The sequence below is a fragment of the Oryzias latipes genome, chromosome 19, assembly GCF_053564925.1.
Source record: "Oryzias latipes strain Hd-rR chromosome 19, Olatipes_Hd-rR_3.1".
In the NCBI taxonomy this organism is placed as follows: domain Eukaryota; kingdom Metazoa; phylum Chordata; class Actinopteri; order Beloniformes; family Adrianichthyidae; genus Oryzias; species Oryzias latipes.
In genome coordinates this window covers 11,456,907-11,474,130 of record NC_136255.1, presented here as the reverse complement: position 1 = coordinate 11,474,130, position 17,224 = coordinate 11,456,907, and the positions used below count along the sequence as shown (strand labels likewise).

Here is a 17,224-nt window from a genome sequence, read left to right as displayed (position 1 = left end):
AGTGCCTGATTGGTCAAAGTTTAACTTGTTTAATTACAATTTGGGTTTAATTGGCCCACTTTTTGTACATAGAGCCCAAAACGGTCTTAAAAACGTGCATAGCAACCCATGTACACCAGAGTTTTTAATGCCGAAGACTGAAACGTACATATACGCACATTTACATAGACTTTTCATTGAAAGTGGTCGCTGGAAGGGACATCGCAGAGGCCAGCGTGAATGTAGCATTACACACACAACTCCAGACTCTTCTGGTCACGTGATTAATGGAACAGTGGGCTGAAAACTGTTTCAACAGCAAACAGTGGAGTAACTCCTAATAACCAAATATTTAGAAATTACACATGTACTTTTATTTTCTCATAGTAATAACTTTATTTGAGTACTCAATACCCAAATTGGTGATGTATTGCTATCTATAGTTTGAAACCTTGGTTTTGGTACTCCCGTTCAAGTTTGCACATTTTTACCATGAAGACTTCTGAAACAGCAGCAAAATCTGATCTATTGTCATGCTTCTCTCCAACTGACAGACTGATAAACATGATGTACTTTTTTGTTTAGGACCAATTTATATATACAGTACTCTGTCATAGGTTTGATTTTTCTTTGTTATCAAGCTGTTTTTTTGAATCACTTCTGGCACAAAGGGCCACTTGAATCTTCCACTTTCGGCTTCTCCCATCAGGGGTCGCCACAGCGAACAAGTCGCATGGTAAATTTGGCAATGTTTTACGCCGGATGCCCTTCCTGACGCAACCTTCTCAAACCGGGCTTTGAACCGGCAGAGGTAGAGAAGGGAACAGGGAGCAGCCCGGAGTCGAACCCTGGTTTCACGGACGGAAGGCGCCGCAAACCAGCACAAGCTAAACTGGCTCCCTCAAAGGGCCACTTGAATACACCTTTTTAAACTTAACTATACAATACAGCTACACAGTGGCACAGTGATTAGAGCTCTTGCTTTACAGTAAGAAGGCCTTGGTTAAAGTCTCTGGGACCCTTCTTCTCTCCAAATGCATATTGTACTGCAATTTAACAAAAAAACTAGAATTAACTTCCGATTTTTATACAAGCTAAAAAGTATCTTAATCAAATCAAAGCAGATGATAGCTTGAAGCTAATAACCAAGCCATACAGTACTTCTTTAACAGTTTGGATCATTTTGCAGAAAAATCATTACACTTTGATGTTGTTAGGGCAGTTACTAGTTTTAAGAGCATGACAAGATAGTTGCTGACCTTCTATATTGAACGTTGAATCAATCACTAATGCTCTCATAATGACAGATTGCATTTTTGAATGCATAATCATTCTATTTAAATCAAATCAATGTCAAACTGTGGATTTGACCTCGAGTCTGTGCTCAGACTTGGATCAAGTAGACATTCTGTTACTGAGGCAATAAACTCAGACAGCTGAGCGTTGGAGCTGAGGTGTCATGGGGACACACTGGGTGTGAAAATATGTAATGTGATCATGCATTGAATAGTATTTGGTTTTGTGGTAATCATATTTGTCCATCCGCACCCTGGCATGTAGTGTAAATGGAGGCATGGTGATGGGATAAATTGAAAATACATATTTTTGTTGTTGATTGTTCTTGATTTACTATGCATTTCTCCTCATAAAAGATACTTTATAGTTGATATTTTTCTGCAAAACAGCAAAATACCAGTTTCCAGTTTTGTCCTAACTTTCTGATTTACATGCTGGCGTTCATTCATATGATCCTCTTTCACCTCAGGTGTTGAATCTCTTCTTAGCCTTGCTGCTGAGCTCATTCAGCGGCGACAACCTCGCACCGGGGGACGAAGATGGAGAGATGAACAACCTGCAGATTGCCATAAGCAGGCTCACACGGGGCACTGATTGGCTGAAAGCATTCGCCATCCGAAAAGTCCTGCAGATGATTGGCAGGAAGCCTAAGAAAGCTGATATTAGTTGTGTGGATGACGTCAGCTCAAGAACGGAAGCAATTGAAATTAACCATTTTAACACCTGTCAGCCTTTAACAGCTGCAGAAAAGACGCCAGAATGTACGGCTGAAAGCCGGCCCCTCACGTTTTTTCTGGATGGAAATCTTCACCTGAATGTGCCTATTGCCGAACAGGAATCGGATTTTGAAAATCTGAGCGTGGATGATGAAGAAGACGATGAAGAGGATTGTGACTCCTCAGATGTTGCAGAAAAAGGAAATAGTCAACACAATTCAGTAAGTAAAGTACCAGTATACAGTATTTCCTGTTTCTATTTCTGTTTTTTCCACATTAACTCAAATTTTTAACTTTGTGGACTAGACTTGTTGAACTTTACAGCAAACATTTAATGATGTGTCACATGAAAGACAGAGTCAAGACTACGCTCAATTTTGGAATAATAATTTGTATTATAAATTTAATATAAATACTCTCTTGATAGGAGGAGATTTTCATTAGATGTATACTATTGTATTTAGACGGAAAATTTGTGAATTTGTTAGTACAACATCAGTTGTACTCATCCATTGCATTATTATGACCTGTGGTGCAATTCCTATTATCAATATTGTTATACATTTATTTATTTTTTGAACTGTATATTCTTTTTTCTTATCTTATCTTATCTTATCTTCACAAATACAACCATCCCCATGCAATGGGTAGGTATCGGCATAAACTTTAAGATTTTATGCTGCCACCCTACTTTTTGAAAATTGTTTGCATGGTCTTAAATGTAGACGATCTGCCACCGACCTGTGGCCACCCAGCTGTTGCCCAATTTTTAATGGGGCCTTCCCCTCCAGTAAATAGACTGCCACAGTGCAACCTCAAAATGTGCCACTTGTATGAGTGAAATGATTGTAATATTTCAGATAAACCTGGGAGATGAAACCAGCATCCTAGAAAAAACTCAAGTGAGTGTCTTTTTGCGACCGTGCATTTTCAAAAGCAACTGTTGTCTCCAAGAAATGTTGAATCCAAACAAGCCAATCAGATAATTCTCTCTTTTAAATAAAAAATAGAAAAAACGTTTTGCTAAATGTTTTTTTTTAATTGAGCCTCATGTTGTGATTCCAGCTAAAGGAGGCTTTGGATGAGGATGGTTCTTCAGTGTGCAGTACGGTGGACTATCAACCACCTGAGCCTGAACCAGAGGTAATAGAGGAGGAAGAGCCAGAATTGGAGGAACCGGAGGCCTGCTTCACTGACAGTATGACTTAGCTTTATGTGAACTCCCTTTTTTAATTTCTTCTGAACCATGATTTATCAAGTAATGCAGTCAATCATTATTATTTCATCAAGAGTGTGTGAGCAGGTGGCCGTGTTTGACTGTGGATGTCACTAAGGGCAAAGGGAAGAAATGGTGGAACCTCAGGAAAACTTGCTTTACAATAGTGGAACATGACTGGTTTGAAACCTTCATTGTCTTTATGATCCTCCTCAGCAGTGGAGCTCTGGTGAGTATAATTAGAACAATTATCTCTCATTTATAGTAATGAGACATCTACTTAAATGTTTCCACAGGCCTTTGAAGACGTCCACATAGAAAGACGCCGGACCATCAAAACCATTCTAGAGTTTGCTGACAAGGTCTTCACTTACATCTTTGTTATTGAGATGCTCCTCAAATGGGTTGCATACGGATTCAAGACCTACTTCACCAATGCTTGGTGTTGGCTCGATTTTTTTATTGTAGATGTAAGTTTGAATATTGAATTTTGATGCCAGATAAACATGTTTAAAGTCAGCCAACTGAATAAATAAAAAAATGTTTTGACAGATTTCTCTGGTTAGTTTGGTGGCGAGTTGGCTTGGATACTCTGACCTTGGACCAATCAAATCTCTCAGGACTCTGAGGGCACTAAGGCCTCTACGTGCTCTGTCGAGATTTGAAGGGATGAGGGTAAACTAAGCTTTTAACACCTGAAACTGCATGTTTTTTTTTACAGTAAACTGTTAAGGAGTTTAAAGTCCCACTCCGCCATCTTTTGATCTATTTTTAAATCAGTCTCAGTTGTCTTTTGATTAGGATCATGCCGTTTTCTACGGAGCCCGTGTCCTGACATTAAGATATAAAAATATATCTTGTTCCCACAGATTAATATCTTGTTCCCACAGGTTATTATGTCGTTCGCACGAAATACTATTCCGTTCCCACAAAATACTATTCCGTTCCCACAAGATATTATTGCGTTCCCTCAAAATACTATTCCGTTCCCTCGAAATGATTAACTCGTGCGAACGCAATAATTATGTCGTTCGAACGCAATAATTAATCCGTTCGAACGCAGTAATTATTCACGTCATAAGTCATACACGCGGATATGCTCTCTGTACGCCGGCAAAACAAAAGCCGCTTTCAGCGGTAACTTCCGTGTCTCTGTGACCCATATTCGTTCAAAAAAGGAACATGAAAAACAAAAATTATCACTTTATTACTGTCTCAATGAATATAAGAAAAATATCAAAATATTTATGATAACTAGGCTGCTTTGTCATACGATAGCTCCTGCTAGGCTACTACTAGCTCCGCCGCAGAGCTCTTTGATTTGGGCAACTGGCTGGTTGGTTGACAGACAGCTGATATTGTAGTTTAGGGTCGAATAGGAATAATAATATTCAGGACTTTTCTTTTATTAACTTTAGCAGTCAGTCGCTTTACATTCAAAGGCTATCAGGATACATGCTAACTGACTAGCCGATCATTGATCCTGTTATTAATTTACGTCATAGATTTACAGCAGATACCTTCACATTTCTGTCTGTGTGTGTCTCATTACATTGCATTGAAGACACGCAGGATGTTTAGAGAACAGATGTATTTATTTTAAAAAGCACAAAAGCATCCATCGTATTCACGTTCACATCTGTGGTACGCCCTCCGGTCATCTTGCTGCAAAAGCCGCTTCCTGCCGCTACTTCTGTGTCTCTGTGAGCATTCAATACGGGTAAAAATAAAAGCAAGAATGGTCGATCTGTTATTTTCTCGATGAAAATCTGAAAAATATCATATTAAGCTGGGTGCTAAAGCCTAAAGCACTTACCTTTAGCTCGTAGCATAACAACAATAGCATTACGTCATGTTTCCCAGAATGCTTTGCTGCCAATCATTGGCCAATCACCGTGTCCCTGTGACCAAGGTCTAACAACAAGACCAATGATTGGCCGCAAAGCATTCTGGGAAACGTGACGTACTGCTATTGTTGTTATGCTACAAGCTAAAGGTAAGTGCTTTAGGCGAAGCACAATGTGTTATATCACTTGAGGAGACACGCCTGCTTTAGAAGCCTGGCCGACGGTGGCGGAGCGCGACGCCATCTTGGTGAGGTCGACGACGCCCACATGACAATGATTTCTATTGCTTTTAGTGGTGTCTAAGTAGCTTTTATATACTATATATGTTTTTACAATTTATATATATTTATACATATATGTAAATATATCATATTTATATATATATAATATATATATATAGATACATCAATCTAGCCACAGGGGTTGCAAGCCAGTTGCCTCTGTGCCGGTCCCAAGCCCGGATAAATAGAGAGGGTTGCGTCAGGAAGGGCATCCGGCGTAAAAATTGCCAAAATAACCATGCGAATCATCCACAACACTTTAGACATAACGGATCGGTCGAGGCCCGGGTTAACAACGACCGCCACCGATGCTGTTAACCTACAGGGTGTCGGTGGAAATTTGACTACTGTTGGTCGAAGAAAGAGGGGAGGCAGAAGGGTCCGTGGCCAGAGAGAGAAGGGAAAAGGCAGGAACATAGGTTTGAGAATAGGGACTCTTAACGTTGGCACAATGACAGGGAAAGGCAGAGAGCTGGCAGACATGATGGAGAGAAGGAAGGTAGATGTACTGTGTGTGCAGGAGACAAGGTGGAAGGGCAGCAAGGCACGTAGTATTGGAGGAGGATACAAACTGTTCTATCATGGTGTTGATAGGAAGAGAAACGGGGTAGGAGTGATTCTGAAGGGGGAGTTTGTAAACAGTGTTCTAGAGGTGAAAAGAGTCTCAGACAGGATGATGAGCCTAAAGTTAGAAATTGAAGGGGTGATGGTGAATGTAGTCAGTGGGTATGCGCCACAGGTTGGCTGTGAGTTAGAAGTGAAGGAGAGATTCTGGAGTGAGTTGGATGAGGTCATAGAGCGTATCCCCAGAGGAGAGAGAGTTGTTATTGGAGCAGACTTTAATGGACATGTTGGTGAGGGCAACAGAGGTGATGAGGAGGTGATGGGCAGGTTTGGTGTGAAGGAAAGGAATCTGGAGGGACAGATGGTGGTGGACTTTGCGAAGAGGATGGAAATGGCTGTAGTCAACACTTACTTCCAGAAGAGAGAGGAACATAGAGTGACATACAGAAGTGGAGGTAGGAGTACTCAGGTGGACTACATCCTATGCAGACGAGGTCATTTGAGAGAGGTTATTGACTGCAAAGTGGTGGTAGGAGAGAGTGTAGCCAGACAGCACCGCATGGTGGTGTGTAAGATGACTCTGGAGGTCAGGAAGAAGAAGAGAGGGAAAACAGAAAAGAAGACCAAGTGGTGGAAGCTACAGAATGAAGAAACTTGTGAAGAATTTAGGCAGAAGTTGAGACAGGTCCTGAGTGGTCAGGATGAGCTTCCAGATGACTGGGAAACTACAGCAGAAATTATCAGGGAAACAGGTAGGAAGGTGCTAGGTGTGTCATCTGGAAAGAGGAAAGACGGTAAAGACACTTGGTGGTGGAATGAGGAAGTAAAGGACTGATTCCAGAGGAAGAGGTTGGCTAAAAGGAAGTGGGATGTAGAAAGGACTGAGGAAGGTAGACAGGAGTACAAGGAAGCGCAGCGTAGAGTGAAAAGAGAGGTGGCAAAGGCCAAACAGAAAGCTTACGATGAGCTATATGACAGGTTAGACACAAAGGAAGGAGAAAAGGACTTGTACAGGCTAGCCAGACAGAGAGACAGAGATGGGAAGGACGTGCAACAGATAAGGGTGATTAAGGACAGAGATGGAAAGGTGCTAACAACTCAGGAGAGTGTACAGAAAAGATGGAAGGAGTATTTTGAGGAGCTGATGAACGTGGAAAATGACAGGGAAAGAAGGGAGGAAGATGTGGTTGTTGTGGAGCAGGAAGTAGCAGAGATTGGAAAGGATGAGGTTAGGAAGGCTCTGAAAAGGATGAAGAGCGGAAAGGCCGTTGGTCCTGATGACGTACCTGTGGAGGTATGGAAGTGCTTAGGAGAGACAGCAGTGGAATTTCTAATGAGGTTGTTCAATAAGATTTTAGAGAGTGAGAAGATGCCTGAGGAATGGAGGAGAAGCGTTCTGGTTCCGATCTTTAAGAACAAGGGTGACACGCAGAACTGCAGCAACTATAGAGGAATAAAGTTGATGAGCCACACAATGAAGCTGTGGGAAAGAGTAGTGGAAGCCAGGCTTAGGAAGAAGGTGGAGATTTGTGAGCAGCAGTATGGTTTCATGCCCCGTAAGAGCACCACTGATGCCATTTTTGCTTTGAGAATGTTGATGGAAAAGTACAGAGAAGGTCAGAAGGAGCTGCATTGTGTGTTCGTAGATTTAGAGAAGGCGTATGACAGGGTGCCGAGGGAGGAGCTGTGGTACTGTATGAGGTCGTCTGGAGTGGCAGAGAAGTATGTCAGAGTAGTTCAGGACATGTATGAGAGAAGTATGACGGTGGTGAGATGTGCTGTAGGTCAGACAGAGGAGTTCAAGGTGGAGGTGGGACTACACCAAGGATCAGCTTTGAGTCCTTTTTTGTTTGCTATGCTGATGGACAGGCTGACAGACGAGGTAAGACAGGAATCTCCCTGGACAATGATGTTTGCGGATGACATTGTAATTTGCAGTGAGAGTAGAGAGCAGGTGGAGGAACAGCTAGAGAGGTGGAGGTTTGCTCTGGAAAGAAGAGGCATGAAGGTCAGTCGTAGTAAGACAGAATACATGTGTCTGAACGAGAGGGATCAAGGTAGAAGCGTTAGGTTACAGGGGGCTGAGGTGAAGAAGGTGCAGGAGTTTAAGTACTTGGGGTCAACAGTTCAGTGTGATGGGGAGTGTGGAAAAGAGGTGAAGAGGCGAGTGCGGGCAGGTTGGAGCGGGTGGAGGAAAGTGTCAGGAGTGTTGTGTGACAGAAGAGTGCCAGCAAGACTCAAAGGAAAGGTGTACAAGACAGTGGTGAGACCAGCTCTGCTCTATGGGTTAGAGACGGTAGCAGTGAGACAGAGACAAGAGGCTGAGATGGAGGTAGCGGAGATGAAGATGTTGAGGTTCTCCTTAGGAGTGACCAGGTTAGACAGGATAAAGCAGTGTTTTTCAACCAGTGTGCCTTTTTTTTTTAATTTTTGGATGCTGGTGTGCCGCGGGATTTTTTTTAAGGTTAAAGTGTGCCGTGGCTCAGAAAAGGTTGAAAAACACTGGGATAAAGAACGAGTACATCAGAGGGACGGCTCATGTTGCCTGTGTTAGCGACAAAGTCAGAGAAGCCAGACTGAGATGGTTTGGACATGTTCAGAGGAGGGATAGTGGATATATTGGTAGAAGGATGTTGGAGATGGAGCTGCCTGGCAGGAGGGCAAGAGGACGGCCAAAGAGGAGATACATGGATGTCTTAACAGAGGACATGAAGTTGGCTAATGTTAGGGTAGAAGATGTCCATGATAGAGTGAGGTGGAAAAGGATGATTTGCTGTGGCGACCCCTGATGGGAAAAGCCGAAAGAGAAAGAAGATATATAGATACATCATTTGTTGTTGTTAAAGAAGAGAAACAGTCAGCCTTAAAAGCTCAAACTTTAATGAAAATGTATTGTTGCAGGACTTCTTACAAATAAAAAAATTATTACAAAGAATTTAAAAAAAATAATTTGTAAACATTTAGGAGTTTTAGACCTCTTTGACATTTAAATTATTTAGAAAAAACCAACAATAAGTCAATAATAATAATAATAAATCAATAGTAAGTCAATACAAACAATAAATAATAGCAATACATACATAATAAGTCAATAAATATTAAAATACACGTCTATTAATATTATTATTATCAATAATAATAATAATAATAATAATAATAATAATAATAATAATAAAATAAATATTCAAAAGAAGTCCAAATGTGAACAATAGATTTACCCTAAAATAACAACAACAAAGAAAAATAATAGATTTATACAGATTCATGTGAGTGATCAATTTGTGTAACACAGATGGTATGGTGTCGGGTTTCAAGCTAACAGTCTGGCCTCTTATCTAAATGTGTTTCCACAAATGTTTTGAACAGTCAGACTGTATTACTAGTTGGTACCACAGTGATCCATCTGGGTTAGCTCTTTTTATTGCTAAGATCCACTTTTTCGTTAAGTCTGAATAGTGAATAGTGAAAAGTTCAGTCACTGAGTTTCCTGACTCACTGACTGTCCCCACATCCACGGCTGGATGAAGCTCGTCTGCTGGACTTTTATATATGTAGTTGTAGATTTAGATAAGTAAATTCTTCTCTAAGAGTTCTGGTAAATCGCCTGTCCGTCCTGGGGGAAGATCCCTCCTTCATGTGGGCACCCGTGAGGTTTCTTCGTTTTTTCCGGAATCCGTTTTTTTGGGGAGTTTTTCCTTACCGCGAAGGGGGGTCTAAGGGCAGGGATGCCAGTATAGCTTAGTCAGTTTGTTAGTTCATTTTAGTATTTTTCTATTGAACTCTTTGTATTCATGATCCTTTTGATTTCATGTTTTACTTTGAAGCCCATCGAGACAACTGTTGTTGTGATTTTGGGCTATACAAATAAAATTGAATTGAAATTGAGTCAGAAATGTATAAATCTATATTACTATAATAGCCTAGTATGCTGTATACAGGTTTAGCAAAATAAAATGTACATTTATGTTGACAGCAAATTCTCCGTACATCATGCAGCATGTTGATAATAGCCCTGCAGCATCATGCATGTCAACATGTGTACGATTAATGAAGCCCCTGCATCATTAAAAGAAAAAAATTATAATACTTATCTGTGAAATGATATACTTCCTCCTTCATGGACTCAGTTCTCTGATTTTGGCAGTTGAAACACAAACAATGAACTGGTATTATGCAAAAAATGTGTTCAAATGCATTCACTGCAGCAGTAACTTGACCTCACCAAGATGGCGGTGCTCTCCTCCCATGAGGAACCACGTGATGTCTCCTCTAGTGATATAACTCATTGGGCGAAGCAGCCAGCTTAATATGATATTTTTCAGATTTTCACCGAGACAATAACAGATCGACCATTCTTGCTTTTATTTTTACCACTATTGAATGCTCACAGAGACACGGAAGTAGCGGCAGGAAGCGGCTTTTGCAGCAAGATGACTGAGGGCGTACCACAGATCATCATCATGTGAATGAACGTGAATACGATGGATGCTTTGTGCTTTTTGAAATAAATAAATCTGTTCTCTAAACATCCTCCGTGTCTTCAATGCAATGTAATGAGACACACACAGACAGAAATGTGAAGGTATCTGCTGTAAATCTATGACGTAAATTAATAACAGGATCAATGATCGGCTAGTCAGTTAGCATGTATCCTTATAGCCTTCGAATGTAAAGCGACTGACTGCTAAAGTTAATAAAAGACAAGTCCTGAATATTATTATTCCTATTCGACCCTAAACTACAATATCAGCTGTCTGTCAACCGACCAGCCAGTTGCCCAAATGCCGGCATACATCAAAGAGCTCTGCGGCGGAGCTAGTAGCAGCCTAGCACGAGCTATCGTATGGCAAAGCAGCCTAGTTATCATAAATCTATTGATATTTTTCTTATATTCATTGAGACGGTAATAAAGTGATAATTTTTGTTTTTCATGTTCCTTTTTTGAACGAATATGGGTCACAGAGACACGGAAGTTACCGCTGAAAGCGGCTTTTGTTTTGCCGGCATACAGAGAGCATATCCGCGTGTATGACTTATGACGTGAATAATTACTGCGTTCGAACGGATTAATTATTGCGTTCGAACGACATAATTATTGCGTTCGCACGAGTTAATCATTTCGAGGGAACGGAATAGTATTTTGAGGGAACGCAATAGTATCTTGTGGGAACGGAATAGTATCTTGTGGGAACGGAATAGTATTTCGTGCGAACGACATAATAACCTGTGGGAACAAGATATTAATCTGTGGGAACAAGATATATTTTTATATCTTAATGTCAGGACACGGGCTCAGTAGTTTTCAAAACAAAATGTAAAAAAAAAACTGTTTTTTTCTAGGACAATGTTTCTGCAGAGTGGCACTGGTTCAATATAAATTCTCCTCTGAGTTGTGGGCGGGACTATTAGTGCTGCCACTTCCCATCATCCATCTGTTTAAACTCTCTACCACTAGCTTACAGCTTCTCACAACCCTAATCTAACATTAGCGGTGCCACAAAAATGGCGAGCAATATTGGAGCCATCCACTCGAAAGGTTTTGAGCCACATACAGCTCAGTGGAGGAAAACGAAGAATTAAAAAGATCTAATTATCTTCAGGTGGATGCATGAGAATAGAACGGAGCAGGGAGCTTGAAGCCTGATCATTGTGGCTTCTATGTCACAGCAATATGAATAAAGAACTACTCAAAAAATGCAATTTTAAGCCAATTTTTTCCACCACGAGAAAAATTACACATGTTGAAACACTAAAAACACAATGCTCATCAGAGTGGGTCTTTAGTGATAAATAAAAGATGGTGGGGTTTACTTGTAACACCAAATTGGATGAATTATTTACCCATTTCCTTAACCTAGTTTACCTGGTTAAATTGATGATTGATTTAATTTTTATTTTAATGATTTATTTTGAACCAAATTAACTTTCTAAGTAAATATGTGCAAATTAAGATAAATAAAGAGTTACAAAAATGGGAAATAAATTAAAAGAAAAAAGAAAGCAAGTGAAAAGTAAATAAATATTGGTTACTCTGGCATTAAACCAGAATGTTGTAACCTTGTTTTGGCACATTTGCATAAAAAATGCTACTGGCACCTAACCTGAGCTTGTGATCTACATGTAAGTCAGTGTTTCCCTGTAGCAAAAGGCAGTATTGTACTAATTTAACTGGCTTCCCCATGTAGAGCATGCTTGCACTATGGATTATACTGTAACTGTTGAATAAGGTAATGTAGCCAGAATGACTTGCATGATTGACTTGCATACAGATTGTGAAATAATTTCTTGCAAGCATATCAAATTTAAAACATGGTTCTCTTCGGACAGGTGGTGGTGAACGCCCTTGTTGGAGCAATTCCCTCCATCTTCAATGTGATGCTGGTGTGTCTCATTTTTTGGCTCATCTTCAGCATCATGGGAGTTAATCTTTTTGCTGGGAAGTTCTACCGTTGCATCAACACCACCACAGATGCGATTTTTACTCTTGCTGAGGTCAACAATCACAGTGAGTGTGACGCCCTCAACGAAGACACACAGGAGGCTCGCTGGGTGAATGTCAAAATCAACTTTGACAATGTTGGAAAAGGTTACCTGTCCCTGCTTCAAGTGGTAAAGAGTGATTTTCTCACTTACTCTTGAGTCATTCATTACTGTTGGATGCAAGCATATTGATGTAATTGATTGCAGGCAACTTTTAAGGGTTGGATGGACATCATGTATGCTGCTGTGGACTCGAGAGAGGTAACTCGTCAAACTGCTGTAGCAATTCTTTGTCTGTAACCAGGTTTTCTGCTAAAAACAGCATAATTGTAATTAAATGACCACTGGGAACGCTTTTACAATTGATCAAAGAGGATAGGAGTTGTACTTTAACACAGGTTTAAACAACATGATGTTATATAAATACATTTTTTTTACATAAACTTATGTAGATCTAATGGTGCTGTGTAGACACAAACATAAATCATAGATGGTTTAATCACATATATGTACCTTAAAAAACTTTTGTCAGATATGCAGCCCTATTGACAAATGACATTTAAAAATTACATTTAAAAAGGTAAAAATTCATATACTACAGTATGTCAGGGCACAATGATGAATGAGGATTAATCTTTTTATTTGAAAAATGCGTAGTCTTTTTGAGTCCTTTATTCTTTTTTATGCTTTCAAAATACATGAATGGTACCTTTTTAAAAATGCAATTGACTATTGTCCTGCATCCTCCAAAATTCTCACATTTTCTTGACTTGTCCTTTTACATTATTTCAGATTGGTTCAACTCCCGCTAGGAATGTACATGATTTAAGAACTTCAGGTCATTAAACATGTTAAAGTTTGAGTCTTTTTTCTTTTCTTTTTTTTTTAGATTGAGGAGCAACCTTCCTATGAAATCAACCTCTACATGTACATGTATTTTGTCATCTTCATCATCTTTGGTTCTTTCTTCACCTTAAACCTCTTCATTGGTGTCATTATTGATAACTTTAACCAACAGAAGAGAAAGATAAGTATACAAATTGTAAAATTATTTGATCATGTTTAATTTATATGTGATTATATTTGTTTAATTTTAGGAGCATATTGTCTTTTCGTCCTGCCAGGATTTAACAGAATAACAAATCAACAATTGGTCTTTTTTTAAGTAAATATTCTAATATTGACGACTATTGTGTTTTGTGGTTTGTGCACTTTGGAGACCAAGACATCTTCATGACCGAAGATCAGAAAAGATACCAAGAAGTCATGAGAAAACTTGGTTCCAAGAAGCCACAGAAGCCGATTCCTCGGCCAACAGTATGTCACTAAAGTCCTGTTGGAAGATTGTTGGCAACTCAGGAAATTGTGTCCTGTTGTCAATTTGTGTTCCCAACTGTTCTCAAGAGCAAAAACATTTTATTCAGTGTCCAATGCTACGTACATACCAGGCATGTGATGCCCTAAACGCGCATTCTTGAACGCTCTTTTAGTATAGGGTGTCTACACTGGACTGTTACCACCTGATACTAGCGTATACTCACAGTTGGAAGAGGCTTGGTGTGAAAGGTCAAAGCGGTGCAAATCTCGTGAATCTTGCTCTGGGCTTTTTCTTTCACAGCTCTATTCTGATATATGAAAGACTTGGTGTCATTATGTACATAGAGCCTCAACACTGACTTAAAAACCTGCGAAGCGATGCATGAATGTGAGTTTTTAATACAGTAGCATGAAACATGCCTTTACATAGACTTTTTATTAGAAGTAGCTTGAGCGTGCTTTTCCAATGCATGTATGAACGTAGCATGTGTGCTTATCGACCAAAAATAATGCTTGATAAAACAACCATTTTAAATTTGAGGACATTGCAGTTTGTGATCTTTTCTTTCTTTTCTTTTTCCTTTCCCTCTAAATGACAGAACTTCCTTCAGGGCATGGTGTTTGACCTGATCAGCCAGCAGTTCTTTGACATCTTCATCATGGTCCTCATTTGTCTCAATATGGTGACCATGATGGTGGAGACAGATGACCAAAGCGCAGAGATGGAGGATTTCCTCTTCAAACTAAATGTAGCTTTCATTGTCGTCTTCACTGGAGAGTGCTTGTTGAAGCTATTTGCACTACGACATTACTTTTTCACCAATGGCTGGAACGTCTTTGACTTCATAGTGGTCATCTTATCAATCGCTGGTTGGTAACATTCAAACATTGTGAACTTTGACCTTTCTAATCAAGCTTGTTATAATACTGCCTCTCCTTTTTTATCTTTTTGTTTAGGGACAATGCTTTCAGATTTAATTGAGAAGTACTTTGTGTCACCAACTTTATTCAGAGTGATCAGACTGGCCAGGATTGGAAGGATTTTGCGGCTCATTAAAGGAGCAAAGGGTATTCGGACTCTTCTCTTTGCGCTTATGATGTCACTTCCTGCCCTGTTCAATATTGGTCTCCTCCTCTTCCTCATCATGTTCATCTTTTCCATATTTGCCATGTCAAACTTTGCTTATGTCAAAAAGGAGGCTGGTATCGATGACATATTTAATTTTGAAACGTTTGGAGGTAGCATCATCTGCTTGTTTCAGATCACTACCTCAGCAGGATGGGATGGCCTTTTACTTCCAATATTGAACAGAGAGCCTCCTGACTGCGATCCAGACTTTGAGAATCCTGGCACAGATGTAAAGGGTAACTGTGGCAACCCAGGCATGGGTATGATGTTCTTCTGTAGCTATATTATCATCTCCTTCTTAGTTGTGGTCAACATGTATATTGCAATTATTCTGGAGAACTTTAATGTGGCACAAGAGGAGAGTGGTGACCCGCTATGTGAGGAGGACTTCGAGATGTTCAATGAGACCTGGGAGAAGTTTGACTTGGATGGAACTATGTTCATCAACTACTGCCAGCTCTCGGACTTCTGTGATGCCCTTCAAGAGCCATTGCGGGTTGCCAAACCAAACCGGCTCCACCTAATTGAAATGGATCTTCCTTTGGTTATTGGAGACAGACTTCACTTTGTGGATGTTTTGATGGCTGTTACTCAGATGGTATTGGGAGACACGGTGGAAATGGCAGCAATGCGGGAGAGCATCCAGGTTAAATTCGCTATGAGCAACCCGTCAAAAGACTCCTTTGCACCAATCACCACAACAGTGCGCCACAAAGAAGAGCACACAGCTGCTATAATCATTCAGCAGGCATACCGCAAACATCTCCTGAAGCGTTGCATTCACCGTGCTGCTGTTTTGCACCGTTTAAAGAGAATGGGCAAGCAGGATGAAGGTGAAGATCCACTAGAAAAAGGACTGCTTGAAAAACAGCTAGGGATTCTCTATGGGAGTAGTCAAGACCTTGCTGAGGAAGTGGAGCAAGTTGCAACTGGTGGATACACACTTGAGCCAGAAAAGATGGTTGTCCCTGTGGAAATTGTTAAAGACATGTTGCTGCATTCTTCCCCCAACCAGAATCGCCGAACCTCACAGTAAAACCTGAGAAAATCAGATGTATTGTAAACTTCATAGATAGTTCAAATTTATTTCCTTCAACAAAAGGAAAAAAAAACGAATTAGTCTGGTTAAAATCTTGTCCTCAAATATCCAAAAAGGAAAGAATAAAACTTGAAAACCATCTTTCACTGATCTAAAGGTTTTTAAGCTGTCATACTTTATAAGTCTTAGATTTGAATTAGAGCTGAGTTTTTTCAGTCTCTGAGGGCAAGATATATAGATATATAAACTAGGAAAAGAATGTCTGTATCAGAATTTCAGGTGTGCATCTCTGATCTTTGTCGAGTGTTGATTAAAATGGTGTGTTAGCCTTTGTGGCAGACTGACATGTTCAAATGGACAGAATTGCACAATGTATATTGCCCTCAAAGAGAACAATTGTACAATTTTCTGTGTGGGCCACTTTACTCTTCTTTGATGTGATTTATTCATGTTTTTCACAGGTTTTGTCCAGAAATTTTAGGTTTTGGTCTTCTTGAAGTTCTTGAAAACTTAATAACCACTTTTTTTAAAATAATTTTTAGGTATTGTCCACTAAAGCCTTGAGTAAACTAAGACTGAAACTAAAACCCTTTTTTTTCAAGAATCACATTATAATAATAATAAGTCTGTGTCATTTTTAAGTTCCAAGTACTGTATTTTCCTGAGTATAAGTCACATTGGAGTATAAGTGGCAGTGGCAAAAGCACAATAAAGAAAAAACATAAGTAAGTCACTCCAGAGTATAAGTCAGACTTTTTGGGAGAAAAATGCAACGCTTCTGAAAAAAATCCCCCAAGCCTGTCAGAATTCTGAGTTCATACCGTATACGATTTATGCATCAAATTTACATCTGCTGCCTATTTTTCGACAAGCATCAAATTGCTGTCTGCTGCTCCGTCAAATTCAATGCTCAATGCTTGTCCAAACAAGTGTTTATAAACTAGATGCTCCTCTCGCGTGTGGGAAAAGGTTTCATCAAGATTTTAGCCTCATTGCTACATGGAAACATTGAATGTATATCTCATTTAAAATATATTGAAGACATGGATGAGGTTGAGAGACCAGGTTTATGGGGTATAGAATAATCAGATTTTCCTCCGTGTTTGTTTTGGACGGTGCTTCTTCTTCTGCGTTGCTGCTATTAGTATATACTGATACACACACCTACAGTGCCCCCTCTGGCGGTTGTTAGTGGGAGACAACCGCTAAAAAACAATCTATTGCTGGTGGAAAAATAACAAAAAATGAGCCAATATTTAGGTTAAAAAAAATCACACAGAAGTGGCTCCTGAGTAGTAGTGGCATCCCTGGCCAAACTATAGAAAAAGCATGACTTATACTCAAAAGAATATCTTAATAT

General features: G+C 39.8%; 1 protein-coding gene across 6 annotated transcripts in view; it reads left to right on the top strand.

The window, feature by feature from the left end:
- The window catches only part of scn4aa (sodium channel, voltage-gated, type IV, alpha, a), a 34,264-nt gene extending 17,667 nt beyond the window's left edge, over positions 1-16,597 (top strand). For 4 of the 6 annotated variants that reach the window (XM_078937029.1, XM_078937028.1, XM_078937032.1 and 1 more), the window contains 12 exons: positions 1,745-2,212; positions 2,852-2,893; positions 3,057-3,189; positions 3,282-3,436; positions 3,504-3,677; positions 3,760-3,882; positions 12,227-12,508; positions 12,587-12,640; positions 13,269-13,406; positions 13,592-13,696; positions 14,296-14,566; positions 14,654-16,597. In XM_078937029.1, coding sequence (XP_078793155.1) covers positions 1,745-2,212; positions 2,852-2,893; positions 3,057-3,189; positions 3,282-3,436; positions 3,504-3,677; positions 3,760-3,882; positions 12,227-12,508; positions 12,587-12,640; positions 13,269-13,406; positions 13,592-13,696; positions 14,296-14,566; positions 14,654-15,861 — 3,153 coding nt within the window. In that variant the 3' untranslated portion in view covers positions 15,862-16,597. The remainder of the gene's footprint in view (positions 1-1,744; positions 2,213-2,851; positions 2,894-3,056; positions 3,190-3,281; positions 3,437-3,503; positions 3,678-3,759; positions 3,883-12,226; positions 12,509-12,586; positions 12,641-13,268; positions 13,407-13,591; positions 13,697-14,295; positions 14,567-14,653) is intronic. The other 2 variants (XM_078937031.1, XM_078937030.1) reach the window with 1 other exon arrangement.
- The last annotated feature ends 627 nt before the right edge of the window (positions 16,598-17,224 follow it).